Genomic DNA, 20,645 nt, shown 5'->3' on the forward strand with positions numbered 1-20,645 from the left:
CTGCAATAAAAATAACTATAGCTGACGCTTCACATATATCTAGAGAGTTGCGCAACTTGCGAATGAAGTCGATAACCACGCATCAAATGACTATGTTTCATTTAGAGTAGAGGTGCTTATTGATGGTTTAGGAGAGCTGTAGGCTGGTATGAATGTCGAAGCACATCCTGGATTGTTAGACTCTCTGCAAAACGTTTCCCTGCATATTCAAAATCTGTGCGAGTCAGAGGGTGCTAAGGTGGGACGTCCAACTGCTTCCGATAAGTACTATTGAGCTCTTAACCAATGATGCACTGGAGCTACGCAAGGACCGCCTCCCTCATTTTCATGTTGCACACAGAAAAGTACAAATAAATACATGTAGGCCTATAAATAAATCAATATATATGGGAATATATAAATATGGAAATAAATATATGTGGGAATAAATACATATAAAAAATTAATTAACACACAAATAAAAAAAATATGCAAAATAAATGAATAAATAATTAAAAGTTAAAAAGAATAAAAATAAAGTTAAAAATAAATATAGAAAATAATAAAGGAATAAAGTCATACAATAATAAATTCAGGAATACATTTTATTAAAAAGTAATTATATTTGTTTTATCAAGACATTTATTCCTTTATTAGTTTTTTTATTGTTACATTTATGTATTTATTATTTATGCAGTTTTGGGCCTCCATAACACGTTGGAAAGTAGTTGGTTACTGAAAAAATGACACTTTTGTGAAATGCTTCTGAAAAATGTATTTAAGTTTATAATGTTGCTACATACTCTAATACACTCTCATACAATTATACACTCAGTATGTTTACATGCACATTAAACATTTTATTTCAGTTGGATTAAAACAAAAATTGTAATGTAAACGCTAGTCAGGCTAACAGACCTAAATGACACGATTTGTAGCTCGGTTTCGTCCTCAAGTAAACAAGTTAATTGTGACATGTTTTATGGTTCTTCCTCAGCTGTCATGTACTGTATACTTGGACTGACAGATAAAGACTGTAGCTTGACTGCACAAAAACCCACTGTAGCTCGATTATTACTGCGTATATAAACGTACTTACTGATGCGTGTACACACGATTGTACACACATGGGGTCCTTTGTGCAAACACAAACAATCTTTTCTTCAGTTTTGTTTTTGTTTTTCTTTCTCTTTCATTCTGCTTCAGAAAAGCTGGTGGTTCATTTAGCTCCCATCTATTTAACATGCGAATGGCTGCTCCAATCCCTGATCAGCAGGCCGCTGTATGTAAATGTGATTAAGCAGAGGGGCAGATGGGTAATGTCTATCTTTATGAAGTGAGTGATGTTTTTTCATTTGCCTGCTAATCGCCGTGGTGATGATGATAGAATGCTTCGCAGTGCCTCTCTGATCGCTAATGAACTTTCGTCACCCTGAGAGCTGGACGCAATTATCTAGCTGAATGCAGCGGGCCGACCTTTGACCTTTGACCTTTGAACTGTGACTGAACGTAAACAGGATGTGGATCGAGAGAGATCAGACTGTTAATAATGGACTCTTGGTTTATTGATATGGAAAAAGTTTTTATACAAAAACAGATTCAATTTCGATTCTTTGTCGTGTTTTAAAGTGAACCTGAAAAAACAAATATTAGCTCAGTTTAAATGTTTAAAGAGAGTGAAAAGACGTTGATAGGTGTGACTCTAACACACCTTTCTATTTAGTGAAAAGCGTCCAATATCTGGACTTTGTTTTTGATATTCTGTGGTTGTATGTGTTTTAGCTGAAGAAGCTGGTGTATGTGTACCTCATCCGGTATGCAGAGGAGCAACAGGATCTTGCCCTCCTGTCAATCAGCACCTTCCAGAGGGCCCTCAAGGTAAGTCCCGTTCCTCTGAATTTTCGTCATGTTCCGTCCCTCATTTTCTTCTCAAAATGCTCTGCCCCTCTTTGCACTGAATACAGTTTTTGGAAAAACACGAGGGTGAATAAATGATGACAGAATTGTAATTTTTAGGCTAACTATCCTTCAACCAAGTTGCTTTTGAAATATGCTCTTGACTTAGGATCCTAACCAGTTGATCAGAGCGGGCGCTCTCAGGGTTTTGTCCAGTATCAGAGTGTCAATCATCGTCCCCATCATGATGTTGGCCATCAAAGAGGCAGCAACTGACCTCTCACCTTATGTCCGGAAAACTGCTGCTCACGCCATTCAGAAACTCTACAGGTATAATGCACAAACACACACATTGACTTGGTTACTTCAGCTCATTGAGAACAGCCTATAGAAGTCTCTGCTTTTGTGTTTCAGTCTGGATCCCGACCAGAAAGAGCAGCTGATCGAAGTGATCGAAAAACTCCTGAAAGACAAAAGCACAGTAAGACAATTAGACTTCTCTCTAAATACACATACAAACACAAACATTTCTTCTATTCATTCACATCTTTCTATACATACAGCTAAAACTGTCACTGTCATGAGTTTTTTGGTTTCTGTTGTACTTGTTGTTTTTGTGTCTCGCAGTGTAAGATTAAAACATACACTTAAAGTCATTTATTAATGTAGAACTAAAATGAATTATTTCCGTGAGGGCTCGGTAAACAAATATTGCCTTGGGTTGAATGACATGATTAGTAATATTTAGGGGTGTCAGAATTAACATTTCTTAATCGCGATTAACACATTTACTGTTAATACAGCATAAACACTGGTGTGAAGGGCAGAACCTTTGTAATGTGTCCGCCCGGAGTCATTGCACTGATGTACAATTCACACACCAGAGCCTTTATACCAAGGTGAGCCTACAAGCTTAACATAAAATAGCATAACCCGCCGGTCCCATAGACATTTTATTAGCGGCACTGTTGTAACACACTAGTTGACCGTTACTGTACATTTCCACTGGTGCGTTGTGAGCGAGCGTTTTCAATTCATTGATACAGAAGTCAAGCTCCACGCTCTCGAGGTGGATTGTAGTATTGACAGCGGCACGGAGAAAGCATCGATGGTGGTCGAGAGCGTCAGAATAGTTTAAATTCCTCTGCTTTATGCAAATGAGATACAAAAAAACCGCCGGGTGCCGAGCTGAAAGCAGTGACGTCTGTCATAAGCGCTTTAACATATTAGGATAATACTGAAGTTTCTGCTGGATTCAGTGCTTTAATCACAAACGAACTTCAATTGATGATTGCACGCATACACTGTGACAATACTGTGGCTGGGTGAGCAAAAGTGAGACTCAAAACAGACTTGACAAATGAAGACTTTGTGCATTCATTGTGAAAATACATTGGCAGTCACACTATGCTTTGAGCACGCACATTTCTTTTGTACAACGCAACGGACCAGGATATGATGTCATGTAGGAGATCTTCTGGTTTAAGTAAATAATACATCACAAAAATCAAATAATATTATATTTAAAATATTAGAACCGCCAAGATGCCACTGTTGGGCCTTTGAGCTAGGCCCTTTACCCTATCTGCTCCAGGGGCACCGTATCGTGGATGACACTGCACTCTGACCCCAACTTTACAAAAAAAAAGTATAATGTGTGACCATAATGAAGTCTTCTATTCTATTCTATATATAATATTAGATATTTAAAATATTTAAAAATGTTCAGTAACCAAATAGCGGTAAACAAATACTGGGGTTGATTAATGACATAAAATGTCATTACATTCTAAATGTAAAATATTTTAAATAATACTTCAAATTGTAAAATATTATATTTATATTCAAATAAATATACAAACATTTTAACTTTCCTTTACGGCTCGGTAAACAAACATTGGGTTGAATGTCATGATTAATAATATTCTAAATATTAAAATATTATTGTAAGAACTCCACGTTCGGAGTTGGAAGGGAGGAGACGGAGCGCAATGATGCAGTGAAGTGCTCTTTATTTCTCTGCCTTCAGCACTCTGCGTGCACTGTTCTCCACAGTTCAATCAGGTCAGTGTCACACAAACTTTGTCAACATAAACTTCTCTGAGACTTCAGCTGCACAGTACGTGTAACCTTCAACATAAACTCTACAGCTTCACAATAAACATTTAATAAGACACGGCAGTCACTGGTCACTCGTGTTGTTCTCTCTCTCTTTCTAGCAGTTGCGTGGCTGTTAATATGCCGCTCTCCACATGCTCACTGGAATTAGAGACAGGTGTTAGACATAATTTATCTCAGGTGTAAGCACCCTTACCGCTTTCTCTCTCTCCAGACAGACGCTTGACCACGCCCCCGCTGCCACAATTATATTTAAATTGTAATAAATATACAAACAAATTAAAATATTCCTTAAAGGCTTGCAAAACAAATACTGGATTTAATGACATGATTAATAATATTCTAAATATTAAAATATTTTAAATAATACTTCAAATATTAAAATATTATATTTTAATTTAAGAAAATGTCACAATTTTTGTATATTTATTCAAAGGCTTGCAAAACAAATACTGGGATTAATGACATGATTAATAATATTCTAATTTATTTAAAATAATACTTCAAATATTAAAATATTATATTTTAATTTGAATAAATATACAAAAATTGTGACATTTTCTTAAAGGCTTGCAAAAAAATATGGGGTTTAATGACATAATAATATTCTAAATATTTAAAATAATACTTCAAATATTTCAATATTATATTTGAATTAAAATAAATAACCTTTTTTTTTTTTTTAATGCTCTAACAAAAAACTGATTACTGATGATTACATGATCAATAATTTTCAAAATATTGAAATATTTTAAATAATACTTAATGTTATTTTTTTATTAAAATAAATGTATACAAATATTTAATTCTTCCAAACACACTTATATATATATATATATATATTTCTTTTTGTGACCCACTTTAGTAGTAATAGGTTCTCAGTCCACATATTTAGAGAACCTCCACACACAATAACCATTTAATTTAACAAAATATTACAAAATGGAAATTATTTGTATTTTAGATGACGATTACGCAATCTTATCAAGGTAATTTTGCCCAATACATAATTTAATCAAGGCCAATGCATTGCATTTACATTAACTTTCATTTACAATATACAACCAGCAGATGGCGCAATAACCCAACATTTTCTCCCATGTCTCTACCTAAAACACTCTACGTAGTAGTACTTAAACACTTTCCAAACTCATTTGGAAACAGCATTTACACCAAGTCCTGGGCCAAAGTCTCAGAACACATTATCGCAAAATAAATCCTTTGGCCATTGCTTCTGGTCTCAGATTTGAGTTATGATCACTCAAGATCTGTGTTTTAGCTTGTGTTGTCATGTTTTGTTGCCATTGTCCATATAGGCTTTTAGTGATGAGCCGTTTTTCACCCCTAGAGCTTCCGGAGTTGTCAGTATATCAACGAAGTGGTAAATATTTACTATGCAATAATAGACAACACTACCAGCTTCCACTGTACGTGTCTTTGTGCAGGTGGAATTTTAAAGGTGGAATGTTTCATGTCAAAGAAATATGAGTGCGTGTGTTCAGTCTGACCGGTAACAGCAGCATCAATCACGGACGTTGTCGCTCCAGCGTCTCTCTCTATCTCTCCTCACTCGCTGATGACCCAGCATTCCCCGTTTCCTCTCCCGTCAGTGCGCCCTGCCTTAATTAGAATGCATGACAAAATGGATCCAGGGAAACGTCCTGTACCCTTCATAATTTTACAGGAAATGTATTGTTATTAGAGGAACCATTTGCTTAGTGTGATTTTTCCATTAAGGTCTTGTCAACGAGCAGAGATAGCAGAGCTTTGTTTGATGAGGTGTGTGTAAGAGCTTTGTTGATGGTGGATGAAGTTTACCTTGGAGCTCTTGTTTGGTAATATTGGGAACAGGAAGATGGATAGAAGCTTGCAAAGATGAATGAAACTGAAAGACAGACCAAAGATCCAGGAGTAAACTTTGTAACCATGGTACAAAAATTAAAGGCATTGTTTAATCAAAGTCATCATGTACTTTCTCTTTCATTTCGTATGTATCCCACATTAATTTCTTCATCGGGGCTCAACGTTAAGGATTTTTTCAGCTTGCTCGGTTGGACCAGTAGTTAAGAAAGACCTAAGATTAAAAACTTCAATTGTGAAAAGCCCTTTTGTTATTTCTAAAACAGCTGCTGAGGAAGTGACAATAAATTTGCCATCTTTCTCTCTTCTAACTACCATAATGGCAACATGATCACACAGGAAGTTGTGCAAAAACCATTAAGTAATCGTGTTTGCAATAGTGACGAGCGCGATTCAGAGGTTGGATTTTTCCCTACATTACATTTTTACTCCACTGCTTGTTAGGTTTGGGGTAGAGTTGATAAAATATGCATTCCTCTTCACTGTATCACAGCCTGTACAGCTGAAAATAGCTCCCTTTACAACTCACCTTTGGTGCCCCTCTGTGGACATTTGCAGAGGATGACGTCACGACTAGTCGAATTTGACTCTACTAATGGACTCGACTAGTCGACCTCTAAAAATCAGTATTCGTGCAACCCTCAGTGCCCAAACGCCCAACAACACTTACCGCTTTGGCCACAAGGGGCAGTGTTTTGGAATTACGGTAAACACAGATGGATTTTTGCTAAAGTAAAGGCAACCTTCTGTTTCCAATTTCACTCTGAGATCAGTCTGGTATCATTTCTCGCAAAGTCATGCAAATGTGGACTTTTTCTTCTGCCGTTTGAGCAAATGGGAACTGTAAGGTATGGCGGAGGATCAGTGGCTTTAACAGATTCCCGAACAAACAAGAACTTACTGTTAAACCCCCCCCCCTAATTACTGAAATAGCGCCAACCAGCCTCCACAAGCACAATAAATGTATTGACAAAGAGACAATGAACTATTGACAGAGAACCGCATGTGACATCCGCATGCTCACCACGTGCTTATCGTGTGGACAGGAAGGGAAACTTTGAGCGTAACAATGTGTGTGTGTGTGTGTTTTCAGTTAAACACAGAACTGCATATTGCTAATGAAATACGTGTAATCCCTGTATGTTGTGTATTTCTGAGGTATATCAAACTCGTTAGAACTGTTTCAGTTGTGTGTTTTTAAACTCTGAGGCCTCATATTTAATAGCCTCAGTGTATATTCCCTTATTAAGTGTACCAAATATACTTTTCTTGGTATCAAATTAAACCTTACAATTTGGCCTAGCTAAATTCGAATATAAGATCTTCAGTAGAATGATATTACGTTATGTTTTGCCATCTTTTGAGTCATTCAGCCCAAAATCTCTTACCGTCATAAACCCAGCCAGAAACATGCAAATGAGCCGTGATGGAACAAAGGAATCATTCTCCTGCCCAGAGTAATGGAGGCCTTTACGACCTCCAAAGGAATGTTCAGAGAAGTGCTGACCCTCCCTTCATTCTCTTACTGAGAAAGAGAAATGAACCCTGTTAATCCTATATATATATTCTATATATCCATGTGATAAATATTGACATGTATCTAATGTGCCATCTCACATTTTCCCTTAAATGTGCTTGATCTATGTTTTCTTGCAAACTAATGGGTTAATGTTTCAGACTTTGCATACTATGGTTAACCAAAATCATATGTGTGGCATATTTGGTCTCTATAACTTGGTATTTTGAAGATTGAAATGACTGTGTACATGATATGTCGATAACAACAGCATATTAGTATTACCAGTATGTTTCCTATTTTCTTTCTTGCACATGCAATGGGCAATTTTACAACAAAGAGCAATAAACCAAATTCCGCCTGGAACCCAAACCCTTCTCATTGGTCGAGCCAATGAGAGGTGGGACCTGTTTCCGAGGGTATAAAATTGCTGCGCCCACTCTCTCTTATCCTCTCTCTTGTCGCTTATTTCTGCCTCCCTGGTCCTCTGAGCCTTGTGCTCTCTTCACTCTCTTGCTGAATGATGCCAAACTAAAGGCCCCAAGGACTCCCAAGCCCGTGCCAGGCTACGGCCTCGACTGCCCATTCACCAAGATCCTCTGACTCTCACTGGTTCTCTCTCTCATCAAGACAACATCATCAAAGATCAACTGGAGCCTCAACAAATTGCATCAGGACAGTTTAATTCAAATGGGACATGCAAGTATCAAACTTAGTCTCATTATTTGATACATTAAGTATCCTTAACCCCTTTCTAAAAGGGCGTGTCAGAACTAATATGATGGTTTGCTCAGGCTGTTGATCTGCTGAACTTCAAACAATGCTATAACTTCTTGCCTTCCTGTATTCTGTTTCAGCCCTCTTTCCCTTGGTAAACTGTATGAATGTATGTATATGTATGTTAGAGTAGTTTAAATGTTTAGTCTAGTTAATAAAGTCTTGTTCATGTCACATGTAAAGTTGTCTGTGTCTCAAGCTCATATCTAAAGTCACTAATCATAGATTTTGACTACTTGCTCTTAATACTTAGTAAGAAAGACATTTCCCTTGCCCGGAAATGTACATTTCGATTAATTAATTAATTAATAACCAAAATTGAGTGTTCACGGGATGAGCCGAGTATTTGGTTGTAATGTTAATGTAGCTACATCAAGTTAACCCGATTAACTGATCCAAATATTCATAATCGATTATAACAAGTTATGATTGATTATTAATATTTCATAGAACTGATTCAGCTTCCTAATGGTGGAAGAATATAGAGCTGATTCGCTACATAATGGTGGAGAATGTGCGGGCATGATTAAACAAAGGTTATGAGCTTTAACCACTGTCAACTTAAAAGTGTGCATTGAATAATTCGGTCAGAATAGGACATGACATGCGAAGCGGCATTTGCTTCACTAGTTGCTGGCTTGTTTGGATGCGGATAAAGTGATGGCTTGAATTGACATCTCTACTGTAATTGAAAGAGTCTTAACACATTTAAGCATATTTTCAAAAGGTATCAGTGTACGAGTAATATGATTTTAGCGGAGAAACCCTAATTTCAGTATTAAAGTGTAAGTCTGTTTTGATGAAGGAATCTCAGCTCAGCGGCATGTAAACTGTACCAGAATTGATTGCTTAACCTGTTTCTGAGAAAGAAATCTCAGTACAGTGTTATATAAATGTAGATTTGGGTGATGCTCCCCTTTTCACAGTATAAAGGCCTTACAAATTATAGTTAGATTGATGTCCTTCATCTAAACTTTATCTGTGCATCTAAAAGGCTTAGCTTCCTGGTGATCAAACCTGTGTTTCACTCACTGAAACTCTGAAGTGCATTGGTTCCCATGACAACGACTTGTCACAGGAAGTGCTCACTCCAGATAGCACGTGTTTCCTTCCGACGCCATTTTGTAAACAAACCAGCCTAGATGGCTAAGCTAACCCAACTTAGCAGCCCCTTAGCTTAGGCTAAGCTAACTAATAGCTTCAACAGTTAGCTGCTAGCATAATTTACATGAAGCCTTTATCTACAGCTTGTGTGCATGCAGAGTGAAGTGATCTAAACCATTTTCCTTTAACCCCATTTCTGGTTTCTGAATTCTCACTTTCTCTTTCCTTAACTTTAATTCTTCTCATCTAACTTCACCTGCACCTTTCAGGTGCATCCCTTACTGAACGCTGTTCAGCTAAATTTGCAGTTACTTTGTTAATTAAATCTAAAAACTTAATTACATGTAAACTGTTTAGATAGAGAATAATTTTTATAGTTATTGGGAACTTTCAATGGCACGTTGACTAAACTTTATAGAGGGACAAACACATTGTGTGGTCTTGAACACGTAACAGCTGTGACCAACTATAGAATGATGTCCAAAGCAAATCTAATTGTTAATCATCAGTGCTATTGATTATTCCCAATACAAGGTTATTCTGCTATTTTAATCACTTCTTCAAGTCTTTTTATTATTTTTACTAATAATAGAAGTCAGCTATTAATTTTCCCATTTAACCCTCTTGGTCTAGTGTGGTTTTATTTCACCATAAAACTGCAAAAGTAACTAGACATACTTTTCTTCTCGATTTTGTGTTTATTTGCAACAAGTTGCTTAAATTTTATGAGCCAGCTACACAAGTAATCTAGGCGATTTCTATGGCATAATTTTGAGCACCACTAATAGACACAATCTAATAGGAAAGCTCTTTTCTTCCTCTTTCTTTCTCCTCTTCATGTGTTCAAAGATCAAGCCTGTTGTATGCTATCAGTAAGTGCTGATAAATAATTTGACCCAAAGAAACATCTTAAGTCATTTATTAAATCTAGGCTTACGTTCTTTTAGCAAAGCCACTCAGATCCACACAAATCTGAGCATCCTGCTATTTGCAGCTAAGATAGTAATAATCAGGAACACATTTCAATTGTTAACCACACCTAGCAAAACCTAGCTGTACATTATACACCTTGCTGTCTCACTTTGCCTTTAGCTCCAAATTCTGTTTCATCTTGCATTAGTCTCTTGCCCTTACTCTCACCAGAAGTGTGCCAAAATGTTGCAGATGCTCAGCCTAACTGCCCAGATGGCAGGCCAAAAGGACTGGCTAGGTGTTTTGAGGAACACCCTTTTATCCATGGCTGCTGACGACCTTCAGCAACAGAACAAAAAGCAACTGGAAAACGAGGGAAAAGAACTAATGACAGGCGACTCAAACCAGAGGTATGAGCACAAATATCTGACTGAGGTTATCGTCCTGGCCCACAACCTCACAGGTTTGAAACAGGAGGTAAACAACCTCAAGCGCCAGATCACTGAGTCCCAAGCGGAGCTGACACATGCTAAAAGCCGCATAGACCAGCTAGAGATGGAGGCTCAGGACAGACACAAGGACCCTGGCAGAAGGGAGTCACAGGAGGTAATCCACAGACTTCAAGCGGCTCTGACAGCTGCTAAACAACAAGAGCAGCTGGAAAAGACAGCCAGAGAGCACCTGGAAAAGGTACTCTTTCACAAAGATTCACTGTTAAAAACAGCAAATTCTGAACTCTTGGACAAAGATGCCAGAATCATGGCCTGTGAAGGTCAACTGAATGTGTCCAGAGCTGGAGTTAAAGTGCTGACTCAGCAGCTGGACAACACCAAAGATGAACTTGACATGGTCCAACGAGAACTGAGACACTCTTACCTGCTGCAAAAGGAACCACAGCAGGAGAGACATCTCACTCTCCCACTTGCAATCAGCAGAGAAACCTCCCCAGCCAAGCACAGATTTACAAAGGAGGAGACAAACCCCTATGCTTAACACGTCATCGGACAGTTTCCTTAAAGCTTCTGCAGCAGCGGAAGGAAAAGGATTGATTCAGGCGAATCTTGAAGCGACACGTGTAGCGACACTCAAAGACCTCAACCGAATGGTCAGACATATCCCTGCATTTACACCAGAGCTTGCAGGAGACCACGGCGTCCACGCTTACCTGCGAGACATTGACTTTCACCTGCAGTCTTTGATGAGTGTGAACCATCAAGATAGACTCCATCTGATCTGGATCACGTCCAGCCCAGAGTTGCGGCGCTTTCTGGCTCGACAGCCAGAAAACATCCAGTCTAACTACCAGCAGCTGAAACAAGCCATCATAAGGGAATTCTCAGAGTCTAAAAGCGGACTGATCGCTGCCCTAGACACCAAACAGGGTCGGCATGAAACTCCCTATGTTTACTACCACAGACTCAGGCGAGCTTACTCGGAGCTGCATAACAAACCTGAGATGGAGGAGGACACCAGCTTCAAGAGCCTTTTCCTCCGAAACCTCCATCCTATGGTAAGTCACCATTTAGGCATTATGGCCTGCCCCACACAATGCCTATCCAACAACTGCGTGACCTGACACAGAAGGCCTTTAACAAACACAAGGCCTCACCCAGCAAACACCACAGGGCGTCCCACAGCAGTCTACAACAACATCCTCCTGTACACCTTTCAAACAGGTGCCAAACAGAGGCTGCACAAAGACAGCTAGAAGCGCCTGTTTCTGAGTTACAAGAGCTGCTAGCACTAGCAAAGAGCTCCTGGAACAGAACTCCCCTGAGGAGTACTGGGAAGAACAAACCTCTGACTCTTGCCCAACACCACTCAGGCAAGCTCAAGTCAGCACTGCTGCCAGAGCAGAGTAACACTGCAGACTTCAGACACCTGGTGACTGGGTGCCAAACCAAGGGCTGAACGGCCACCTGCTGCCCTTTTGCTACCAGTACTAGGTCAGTCTGAAACTCTCTCCACACTACACAATGCCCATAACCACTCCCTGCAGCCACAAACAAGCACCTGCCTCAAACGAACTGACTTCATAATGACAGGTGACACACTGTCAAGGCACCTGCTGCCTCTGCACCTGCTACAAAACCCTCATGATTCACCTGCCATCCGCCATTGTGATGATTGTAGATCCGATGATGTCTCCAACAGGGACACCACCTGGCGAAAAAGGGGACTGTAAGGTATGGCGGAGGATCAGTGGCTTTAACAGATTCCCGAACAAACAAGAACTTACTGTTAAACCCCCTAATTACTGAAATAAGCGCAACCAGCCTCCACAAGCACAATAAATGTATTGACAAAGAGACAATGAACTATTGACAGAGAACGCATGTGACATCCGCATGCTCACCACGTGCTTATCGTGTGGACAGGAAGGGAAACTTTGAGCGTAACAATGTGTGTGTGTGTGTTTTTCAGTTAAACACAGAACTGCATATTGCTAATGAAATACGTGTAATCCCTGTATGTTGTGTATTTCTGAGGTATATCAAACTCGTTAGAACTGTTTAGTTGTGTGTTTTAAACTCTGAGGCCTCATATTTAATAGCCTCAGTGTATATTCCCTTATTAAGTGTACCAAATATACTTTTCTTGGTATCAAATTAAACCTTACAATTTGGCCTAGCTAAATTCGAATATAAGATCTTCAGTAGAATGATATTACGTTATGTTTTGCCATCTTTTGAGTCATTCAGCCCAAAATCTCTTACCGTCATAAACCCAGCCAGAAACATGCAAATGAGCCGTGATGGAACAAAGGAATCATTCTCCTGCCCAGAGTAATGGAGGCCTTTACGACCTCCAAAGGAATGTTCAGAGAAGTGCTGACCCTCCCTTCATTCTCTTACTGAGAAAGAGAAATGAACCCTGTTAATCCTATATATATATTCTATATATCCATGTGATAAATATTGACATGTATCTAATGTGCCATCTCACATTTTCCCTTAAATGTGCTTGATCTATGTTTTCTTGCAAACTAATGGGTTAATGTTTCAGACTTTGCATACTATGGTTAACCAAAATCATATGTGTGGCATATTTGGTCTCTATAACTTGGTATTTTGAAGATTGAAATGACTGTGTACATGATATGTCGATAACAACAGCATATTAGTATTACCAGTATGTTTCCTATTTTCTTTCTTGCACATGCAATGGGCAATTTTACAACAAAGAGCAATAAACCAAATTCCGCCTGGAACCCAAACCCTTCTCATTGGTCGAGCCAATGAGAGGTGGGACCTGTTTCCGAGGGTATAAAATTGCTGCGCCCACTCTCTCTTATCCTCTCTCTTGTCAGCTTATTTCTGCCTCCCTGGTCCTCTGAGCCTTGTGCTCTCTTCACTCTCTTGCTGAATGATGCCAAACTAAAGGCCCCAAGGACTCCCAAGCCCGTGCCAGGCTACGGCCTCGACTGCCCATTCACCAAGATCCTCTGACTCTCACTGGTTCTCTCTCTCATCAAGACAACATCATCAAAGATCAACTGGAGCCTCAACAAATTGCATCAGGACAGTTTAATTCAAATGGGACATGCAAGTATCAAACTTAGTCTCATTATTTGATACATTAAGTATCCTTAACCCCTTTCTAAAAAGGGCGTGTCAGAACTAATATGATGGTTTGCTCAGGCTGTTGATCTGCTGAACTTCAAACAATGCTATAACTTCTTGCCTTCCTGTATTCTGTTTCAGCCCTCTTTCCCTTGGTAAACTGTATGAATGTATGTATATGTATGTTAGAGTAGTTTAAATGTTTAGTCTAGTTAATAAAGTCTTGTTCATGTCACATGTAAAGTTGTCTGTGTCTCAAGCTCATATCTAAAGTCACTAATCATAGATTTTGACTACTTGCTCTTAATACTTAGTAAGAAAGACATTTCCCTTGCCCGGAAATGTACATTTCGATTAATTAATTAATTAATAACCAAAATTGAGTGTTCACGGGATGAGCCGAGTATTTGGTTGTAATGTTAATGTAGCTACATCAAGTTAACCCGATTAACTGATCCAAATATTCATAATCGATTATAACAAGTTATGATTGATTATTAATATTTCATAGAGCTGATTCGCTTCCTAATGGTGGAAGAATATAGAGCTGATTCGCTACAGAACGCAAAAATCGTATTTGCAGTTGAACCGCTATAGTTTTCTTGCGCATTCCAAACCCAGCAATGTGAAAAGGGTCAAATGGCAGGGGTGTCAAAAAGATAATTTTAGACCCTGTTTGTTAATTGAAAAGTTATATGCCATTTCCTAAAGTGTTTGAGAAGTTTAAGTCACATGACATTAAATTAAGCGCCTGACCTGATCAGACTCTCTCTCTCTCTCTCTCTCTCTCTCTCTCTGTGGTGTTCACACACACTCTGTTATACAGTTGTTGATTAGTCTAAAGTGAGAGTGGTGTGTTATATTAGCTTGGTGGGAAGCAGAACAGGTTGTCATCTTCCAAGCATCTGTTTGTTTTGAGACCACACTAAGGTTTGTAATTACGACACACATATCACCTAATCAGCTTAATTTGGAATAATAAACCTCGAGCACAACTTTAGGGCTGCTGCAGGAGAAATAGGTGAGTGATAATTGCACAGAAGCTGTGGAGGTGTGTGTGTCTTGATGTGTATTTGTTCTGTGTGTGTGTGTGTGTGTGTATGTGTGTCTATTTTAAACAAATTTAGACTGTGTAGTAGTGAATTTGTGAAGATGCTCTTTGTTTTTGAGTAGTATAAATTTAGTTATAGGTTCAAGAACTGTACTGTAACCAGTTGAGTGGGGGATAAATCACAGAACTGGTAAGCAGAAGGTTGCCAGTTCAATCCCCTCAGCCACCAACATTGGGTCCTTGAGCAAGACACTTAACTCCAGGTTGCTCCAGGAGGATTGTCCCTGTAATAAGTGCACTGCGTAAATGTTAAATGTAAATGTTAACAATACTGGCCGTTATCCAATGAATGCAAACCCACGTCTCCTTAGCAATGGAATATAACCATCTCTTGTGAGGCCTTTCAATGTTTACCTCTCCCCATGTCTCTCGAATCACTGGTCTGTTGGTTTGTCAGTCAAAAACAAATGTATTTGTGGGGAGTTTGGGATTTTGGGTGGAATATATTTAAGCATTAAAAGGACGGAGAGCAAAAATGTACCGATGGCAGATAAAAAAGACCTAAAAGTAGTTCATATGACTTGCGCATCATATTCAAAGTCTTCTGAAGGCGTACAATAGGTTTTTGATTAGAAACTGCCTGAAATGTAAGCCATTTACGTTCGATCTATGTAAAATTCTCAAACGTTTTAATCCCTGCTGTTGAGATAATTGGGTGTGTTTGTTGTTGTAGTTGGTAGCGGGCAGCGTGGTGATGGCATTTGAGGAGGTGTGTCCAGACCGTATCGACCTTATCCATAAGAACTATAGGAAGCTGTGTAACTTGCTGGTAGATGTGGAGGAGTGGGGTCAGGTCGTCATCATACACATGCTGACACGATATGCCAGGACGCAGTTTGTCAGCCCATGGAAAGAGGTAAGATTTGTACAGCAGAAAATCATTTAAATGGTTCAACGTACACCGATCAGCCACAACATTGAAACCACCTGCCTAATATTGTGTAGGTCCCCCTCGTGCTGCCAAAACTGCGCCAATCCGCAGCTCAGAATTGCCTTCTGAGATTACATTCTTCTCACCACAATTGTACAGAGCGGTTACCGTAGACTTTATCAGTTAGAACTAGTCTGGCTTTCTCTGTTGACCTCTCTCATCAACAAGGTGTTTCCATCCACAGAACTGCCGCTCACAGGATGTTTTTTGTTTTCCGTTAAGAGTAAATTCTAGAGGCTGTTGTGTGTGAAAATTCCAGGACATCAGCAGTTACAGAAATACTCATACCAGCCCGTCTTGCACCAATAATCATGCCAAGGTCAAGATCAAAATTTTCCCCATTTTGATGGTTGATGTGAACATTAACTGAAACTCCTGACCCATATCTGCATGATTTTATGCACTGCACTGCTGCCACTTGATTGGCTGATTAGATAATCGCATGAATGATTGTTGTTGTCAGACGGGCTGGTTTGAGTATTTCTGTAACTGCTGATCTCCTGTGATTTTCACACACAACAGTCTCTAGAATTTACTCTGAATATTACCAGAAAACAAAATAACATCCAGTCAGCAGCAGTTCTGTGGATGGAAATGCCTTATTGATGAGAGAGGTCAATGGAGAATGTCCAGACTGGTTTGAACTGATAAAGTCTACAGTAACTCAGATAACCACTCTGTACAATTGTGGTGAGAAGAATATCATCTCAGAAAGCTATTCTAAGATGTGGGTTAGCGCTGTTTTGGTGGCACGAGGGGGACCTAGACAATATTAGTCAGACTGAGATCATGTTAACACGTATCATTTGTTAAGGCTATACTTTTGAAACAGTGTGTATTTAATGGTCATGGACTGGCCCTATTCACTTGCATTGTAAGGGCCTAACTGTAACCACGATTGGTGCTTTTTTTTTTTTTTTTTTTTTTTTTAAATAAACTTGGGACGTGATAATAAAAAGTATGTTAAAAATCCTGTTAATTGAGCTTAAATGGTTTTGAACCTGGACTGTTTCTATTAAGCAATTATCACGATAGATGGGAAAGAAAACATGGAAAAGTCATGGAAATTCTTTGGTCTAACATTATGGCAACCCTGTCATATATCCCCTTTAATAATTTTTGGTTTAATTGAATGATCTGCAAAATCTTTAGAGATTGTTTGTTTGTTCAATTGTTTATCGCGTGCGTGCGTGTGTGTACATGTGCGTGCGTGTGTGTGTTTTCAGGATGGTGTATTTGATGAGAACGGTGAGAAAGCTTTTTATGATTCTGAGGAGAAGAGAGTGGATCAGTCCAAAACCTATATCATGGATCCAGACCACAGACTCCTGCTGAGAAACACCAAACCATTGTTACAGAGCAGAAACACTGCAGTGAGTACACACACACACACACATACATATGCATACGTACACACAGCTACATTTAACTATAAACAGTCAATTTGCTTAAGATACTTGTCCTGCCCCCAGCTTCTTCTCATTTGTCAGTTGTTTTAAAACTAACTTGAGCTACGTTTCTATCCAAGTTGTGAATTTTATTAAGTTGTGAAAAATTCTGAATATTTTTTTCATTGTAGTTTATGTGAGAAGATGTTTTTATGCAGCTTGTAGAAAATGTATTCAAATCTTGGTGTTTCAGTCCAGTGTTTTTTATGCAATATCCCAACATTTGCATAAAAACATGAATGAAACCCTGCTATTAATGCGCTGTGATGTGTAAAAATGGTTATATAATTTTGTAACTTTACACGCCGGCTTAAAAACGTTGATTGCTGGATATGTAAAAAAACAACAGTGTGACGTGATGCAACTGCATGTGTACATAGACAACGATTAAAACAATAGGCAAAACTCAATAACGTCTCCTGTGTGAACACCCCTTTACACACACACTCATATTTACACACATCTGAGATCGCTTTCTCTCTCATTCTTTCTAAAATGACTTACCGGTACTTACTGTTTGACTCTGAGAAATTGTGATGGCCTTCAGGAGGTAACTGTGTGTGTTTTTTGTGGTAAAGTGTGAGTGTTTGTGTGTTTTCAGATACAAGTATGGCCAAGGCTGTACCTGACACAGCTCTATCTTGTTGACACACACACACACACACACACACACACACACACACACACACAGAAATGTGTTCAGAAAACGTAATTTTTCTGAAAAATTCTGGTAATTTTTCACACACAAAATGACTCGAACACTCCGTCAGCCAGCAGGCTCAAGGTCTGTGTGTGGGTTTATGTTTGTGTATGACTGTGTATGTGTGGTGTTTGTAGTGTGTGTGTGTGAGAGCGAGAGAGAGAGAGAGAGAGATGTTTTTGATTAAAACTTGTCTTGCTTTGTTTTACACTCAGTGTGCACACTGTCTTTATCATCTCTCTCTCTCTCTCTCTCTCACACTCTCTCTCTCTCTCTCTCTCTCTCTCTCTCTGCTGGTTTAGCAGTTGATGTGTTGAAGTCTGCTGTCCTGTTCGTATATTGGGGTCAAAGTAATTTGGGGAAGACAAAATCATTACATACATTGAAGGCTTCCTAATCTATCACCATCTATCTCTTTTTCTATCTCTCTCTTTCCCTCTTTTCACATCTCTCTTTGACTCTTCCCGTCTTCCATTAATCTTTCTCTCTTTCAACGGCTACTTTTTTATGTCCACCTGTCTTTCTCTCTTCCTTTCCATCCCTACACATCACCTTGTCCCTCTTACAAAAAAGCACATTGTGAATCATAGTGCCATACATTGCCAATGCATTAAAAAACATATATAATCTCTCCTGTCAGGTTGTGATGGCAGTAGCTCAGCTCTACTGGCATTTGGCCCCTAAACATGAAATCAGTATCATCACTAAGTCCCTGGTGAGGCTTCTGAGGAGCCAAAGGTAACACATACTCATTAAAGAAACTTTAGCCTCTACTGGAGATATTTTGAAGAAATCAAAACACTTATTCCTCTTTTGGGCCCATTTTCTCTCTCTCTCTCTCTCTCTCTCTTGTTTCAGGGAAGTTCAGTATGTAGTGTTGCAGAACATTGCCACCATGTCCATCCAGAGGAAGGTACAGTCACACAACACTCGTCTTGCATGAAATCAGTATTTAAAATATGAGCATATTTTAAATAAACATTGTAACAGTGTGTGGACAATCAAAACCTTTCTTGTAAAATTTATGGTAAGCACTGAGATCAAATCTGAGGTAAACACTGAGCTAAATACTAAGGTAAGATCTGAGGTAAACATTGAGATAAAATCCTGGGTAAAATTGCAGTAAACACTGAGGTATAAGTTATACTGTTAATATAACAATACTTTAGTAATACTATTACTATAGTAAAAGTAATACTGAGGTATAGTCTATGGTAAAAGTTAATAGTACATTTTAAAATCTGAGATAAGAGGTAAACATTTAGGTAAAAGTTGAGGTCAAATCTGAGGTAAACACAAGATAAAAGTTGAGGTAAATGAGGAGATGAAATCTGAGGTAAAATAAAAGGTTAAATTTGACGTAAACATTGAATGAGGTAAAATGATACCAAGGTAAACACTGATGTGAAAGTTTAGGAAAAACGGGTATAAATTGAGGTATAAGATTAGGTCAAATCTGAGGTAAAAGTTAATGGATACATTAAATGAAAATCTGAGATGAAGTTTAGGTAAACACTGAGGTAAAAGTTGAGGTGCAATTTGAGGTAAACACTTGAGGGGAAAGTTTGAGATAAAATGTAAGGTAAGAGTTGACGTAAACATTGAATGAGGTAAAATGATACTAAGGTAAACACTGAAGGAGAAATTCAGGTAAACACTGAGGTATAAGTTGAGGTAAAATCTGAGGTAAAACTTAATGGCAACTGATTTCAAAATGTGAGGTAAACCCAAAATAAATTTTGAGGTAAACACTGAGGTAAAATCCAAGGTAAAATCCAAGGTAAACATTGAATGAGGTAAAATGATAATTGGGTAAACACTGAGGTATAAATTGAGGTAAAATCTGAGGTAAAGAAGGTATAAGTTTTGGTCAAATCGAAGGTAAATGTTGGTTGAATGAGGTAAAAGTTAGGTAGATACTGAGGTAAACACTGTAGTAAGTTTAGGTAAATATTGAGGTAAACACTGTTGTGTTTGTGTTTATAGGGAATGTTTGAACCCTTCATGAAGAGCTTCTATGTGAGGTCGACAGACGCCACTCACATCAAAACACTCAAGGTGATTAAAATATCTTATTTTACATATTTGTGTGTTTGTTCATCTGTGTTAATGCACAGTAGCCATAAAACTTTATCATACCTGTCTTTTTATTGATGTTTTGGTGTTTAGCGGATGTTTGTCTTGTCTGTTTAAATTCTGCAGCTGGAGATTTTGACCAACTTGGCAAATGAAGCAAACATTTCCATTATACTGCGAGAATTTCAGGTAAAGATTCGCCTCTCTCCTATTATGTGCTGGAAAAACCTGGTGAACTGCTTATCCAGAAAGCATTTTTGGGCATCAAGGGATGTTTGAATGCATTTATGTTGCCCAAAAATGCTGTCTAGGTGGGCAGCTAGGTTTTGAAACACTGTTGAAGTGTAGTGATTTTAAGAAACTGTGTGTGTGTGTTTCAGACATATGTAAAAAGTCAGGACAAGCTTTTTGCGGCAGCCACCGTCCAGGCTATCGGCAGATGTGCCACAAATATCACAGAGGTTACAGACACCTGCCTCAATGGACTCGTACTCCTGCTGTCCAACAGAGATGGTAACACTCTGCCTTTAACCATCACTTTTCTCACCTCAAATGAAAATTGTGTTCATTTACACACCCTCCTGTTGTTCCAAACCAGAATGATGGCCTAAGTCACCATTTTCTTTTGTTGCATCTTTTTTTCATACAATAAAA

The 20,645-nt window shown here is 38.7% G+C and overlaps 1 protein-coding gene across 1 annotated transcript in view; it reads left to right on the forward strand.

Moving 5' to 3' along the window:
* Window positions 1-20,645, forward strand: part of LOC127627621 (AP-3 complex subunit beta-1-like) — a 105,703-nt gene that overhangs the window by 21,774 nt on the left and 63,284 nt on the right. The window contains 10 exon segments of the mRNA XM_052104081.1: window positions 1,762-1,857; window positions 2,045-2,205; window positions 2,290-2,356; window positions 15,510-15,692; window positions 16,994-17,140; window positions 18,556-18,653; window positions 18,774-18,828; window positions 19,902-19,973; window positions 20,118-20,180; window positions 20,372-20,504. Of these exon segments, the coding sequence (XP_051960041.1) occupies window positions 1,762-1,857; window positions 2,045-2,205; window positions 2,290-2,356; window positions 15,510-15,692; window positions 16,994-17,140; window positions 18,556-18,653; window positions 18,774-18,828; window positions 19,902-19,973; window positions 20,118-20,180; window positions 20,372-20,504 (1,075 nt within the window).

This window comes from Xyrauchen texanus, chromosome 34 (assembly GCF_025860055.1).
Source record: "Xyrauchen texanus isolate HMW12.3.18 chromosome 34, RBS_HiC_50CHRs, whole genome shotgun sequence".
NCBI classification, from domain to species: domain Eukaryota; kingdom Metazoa; phylum Chordata; class Actinopteri; order Cypriniformes; family Catostomidae; genus Xyrauchen; species Xyrauchen texanus.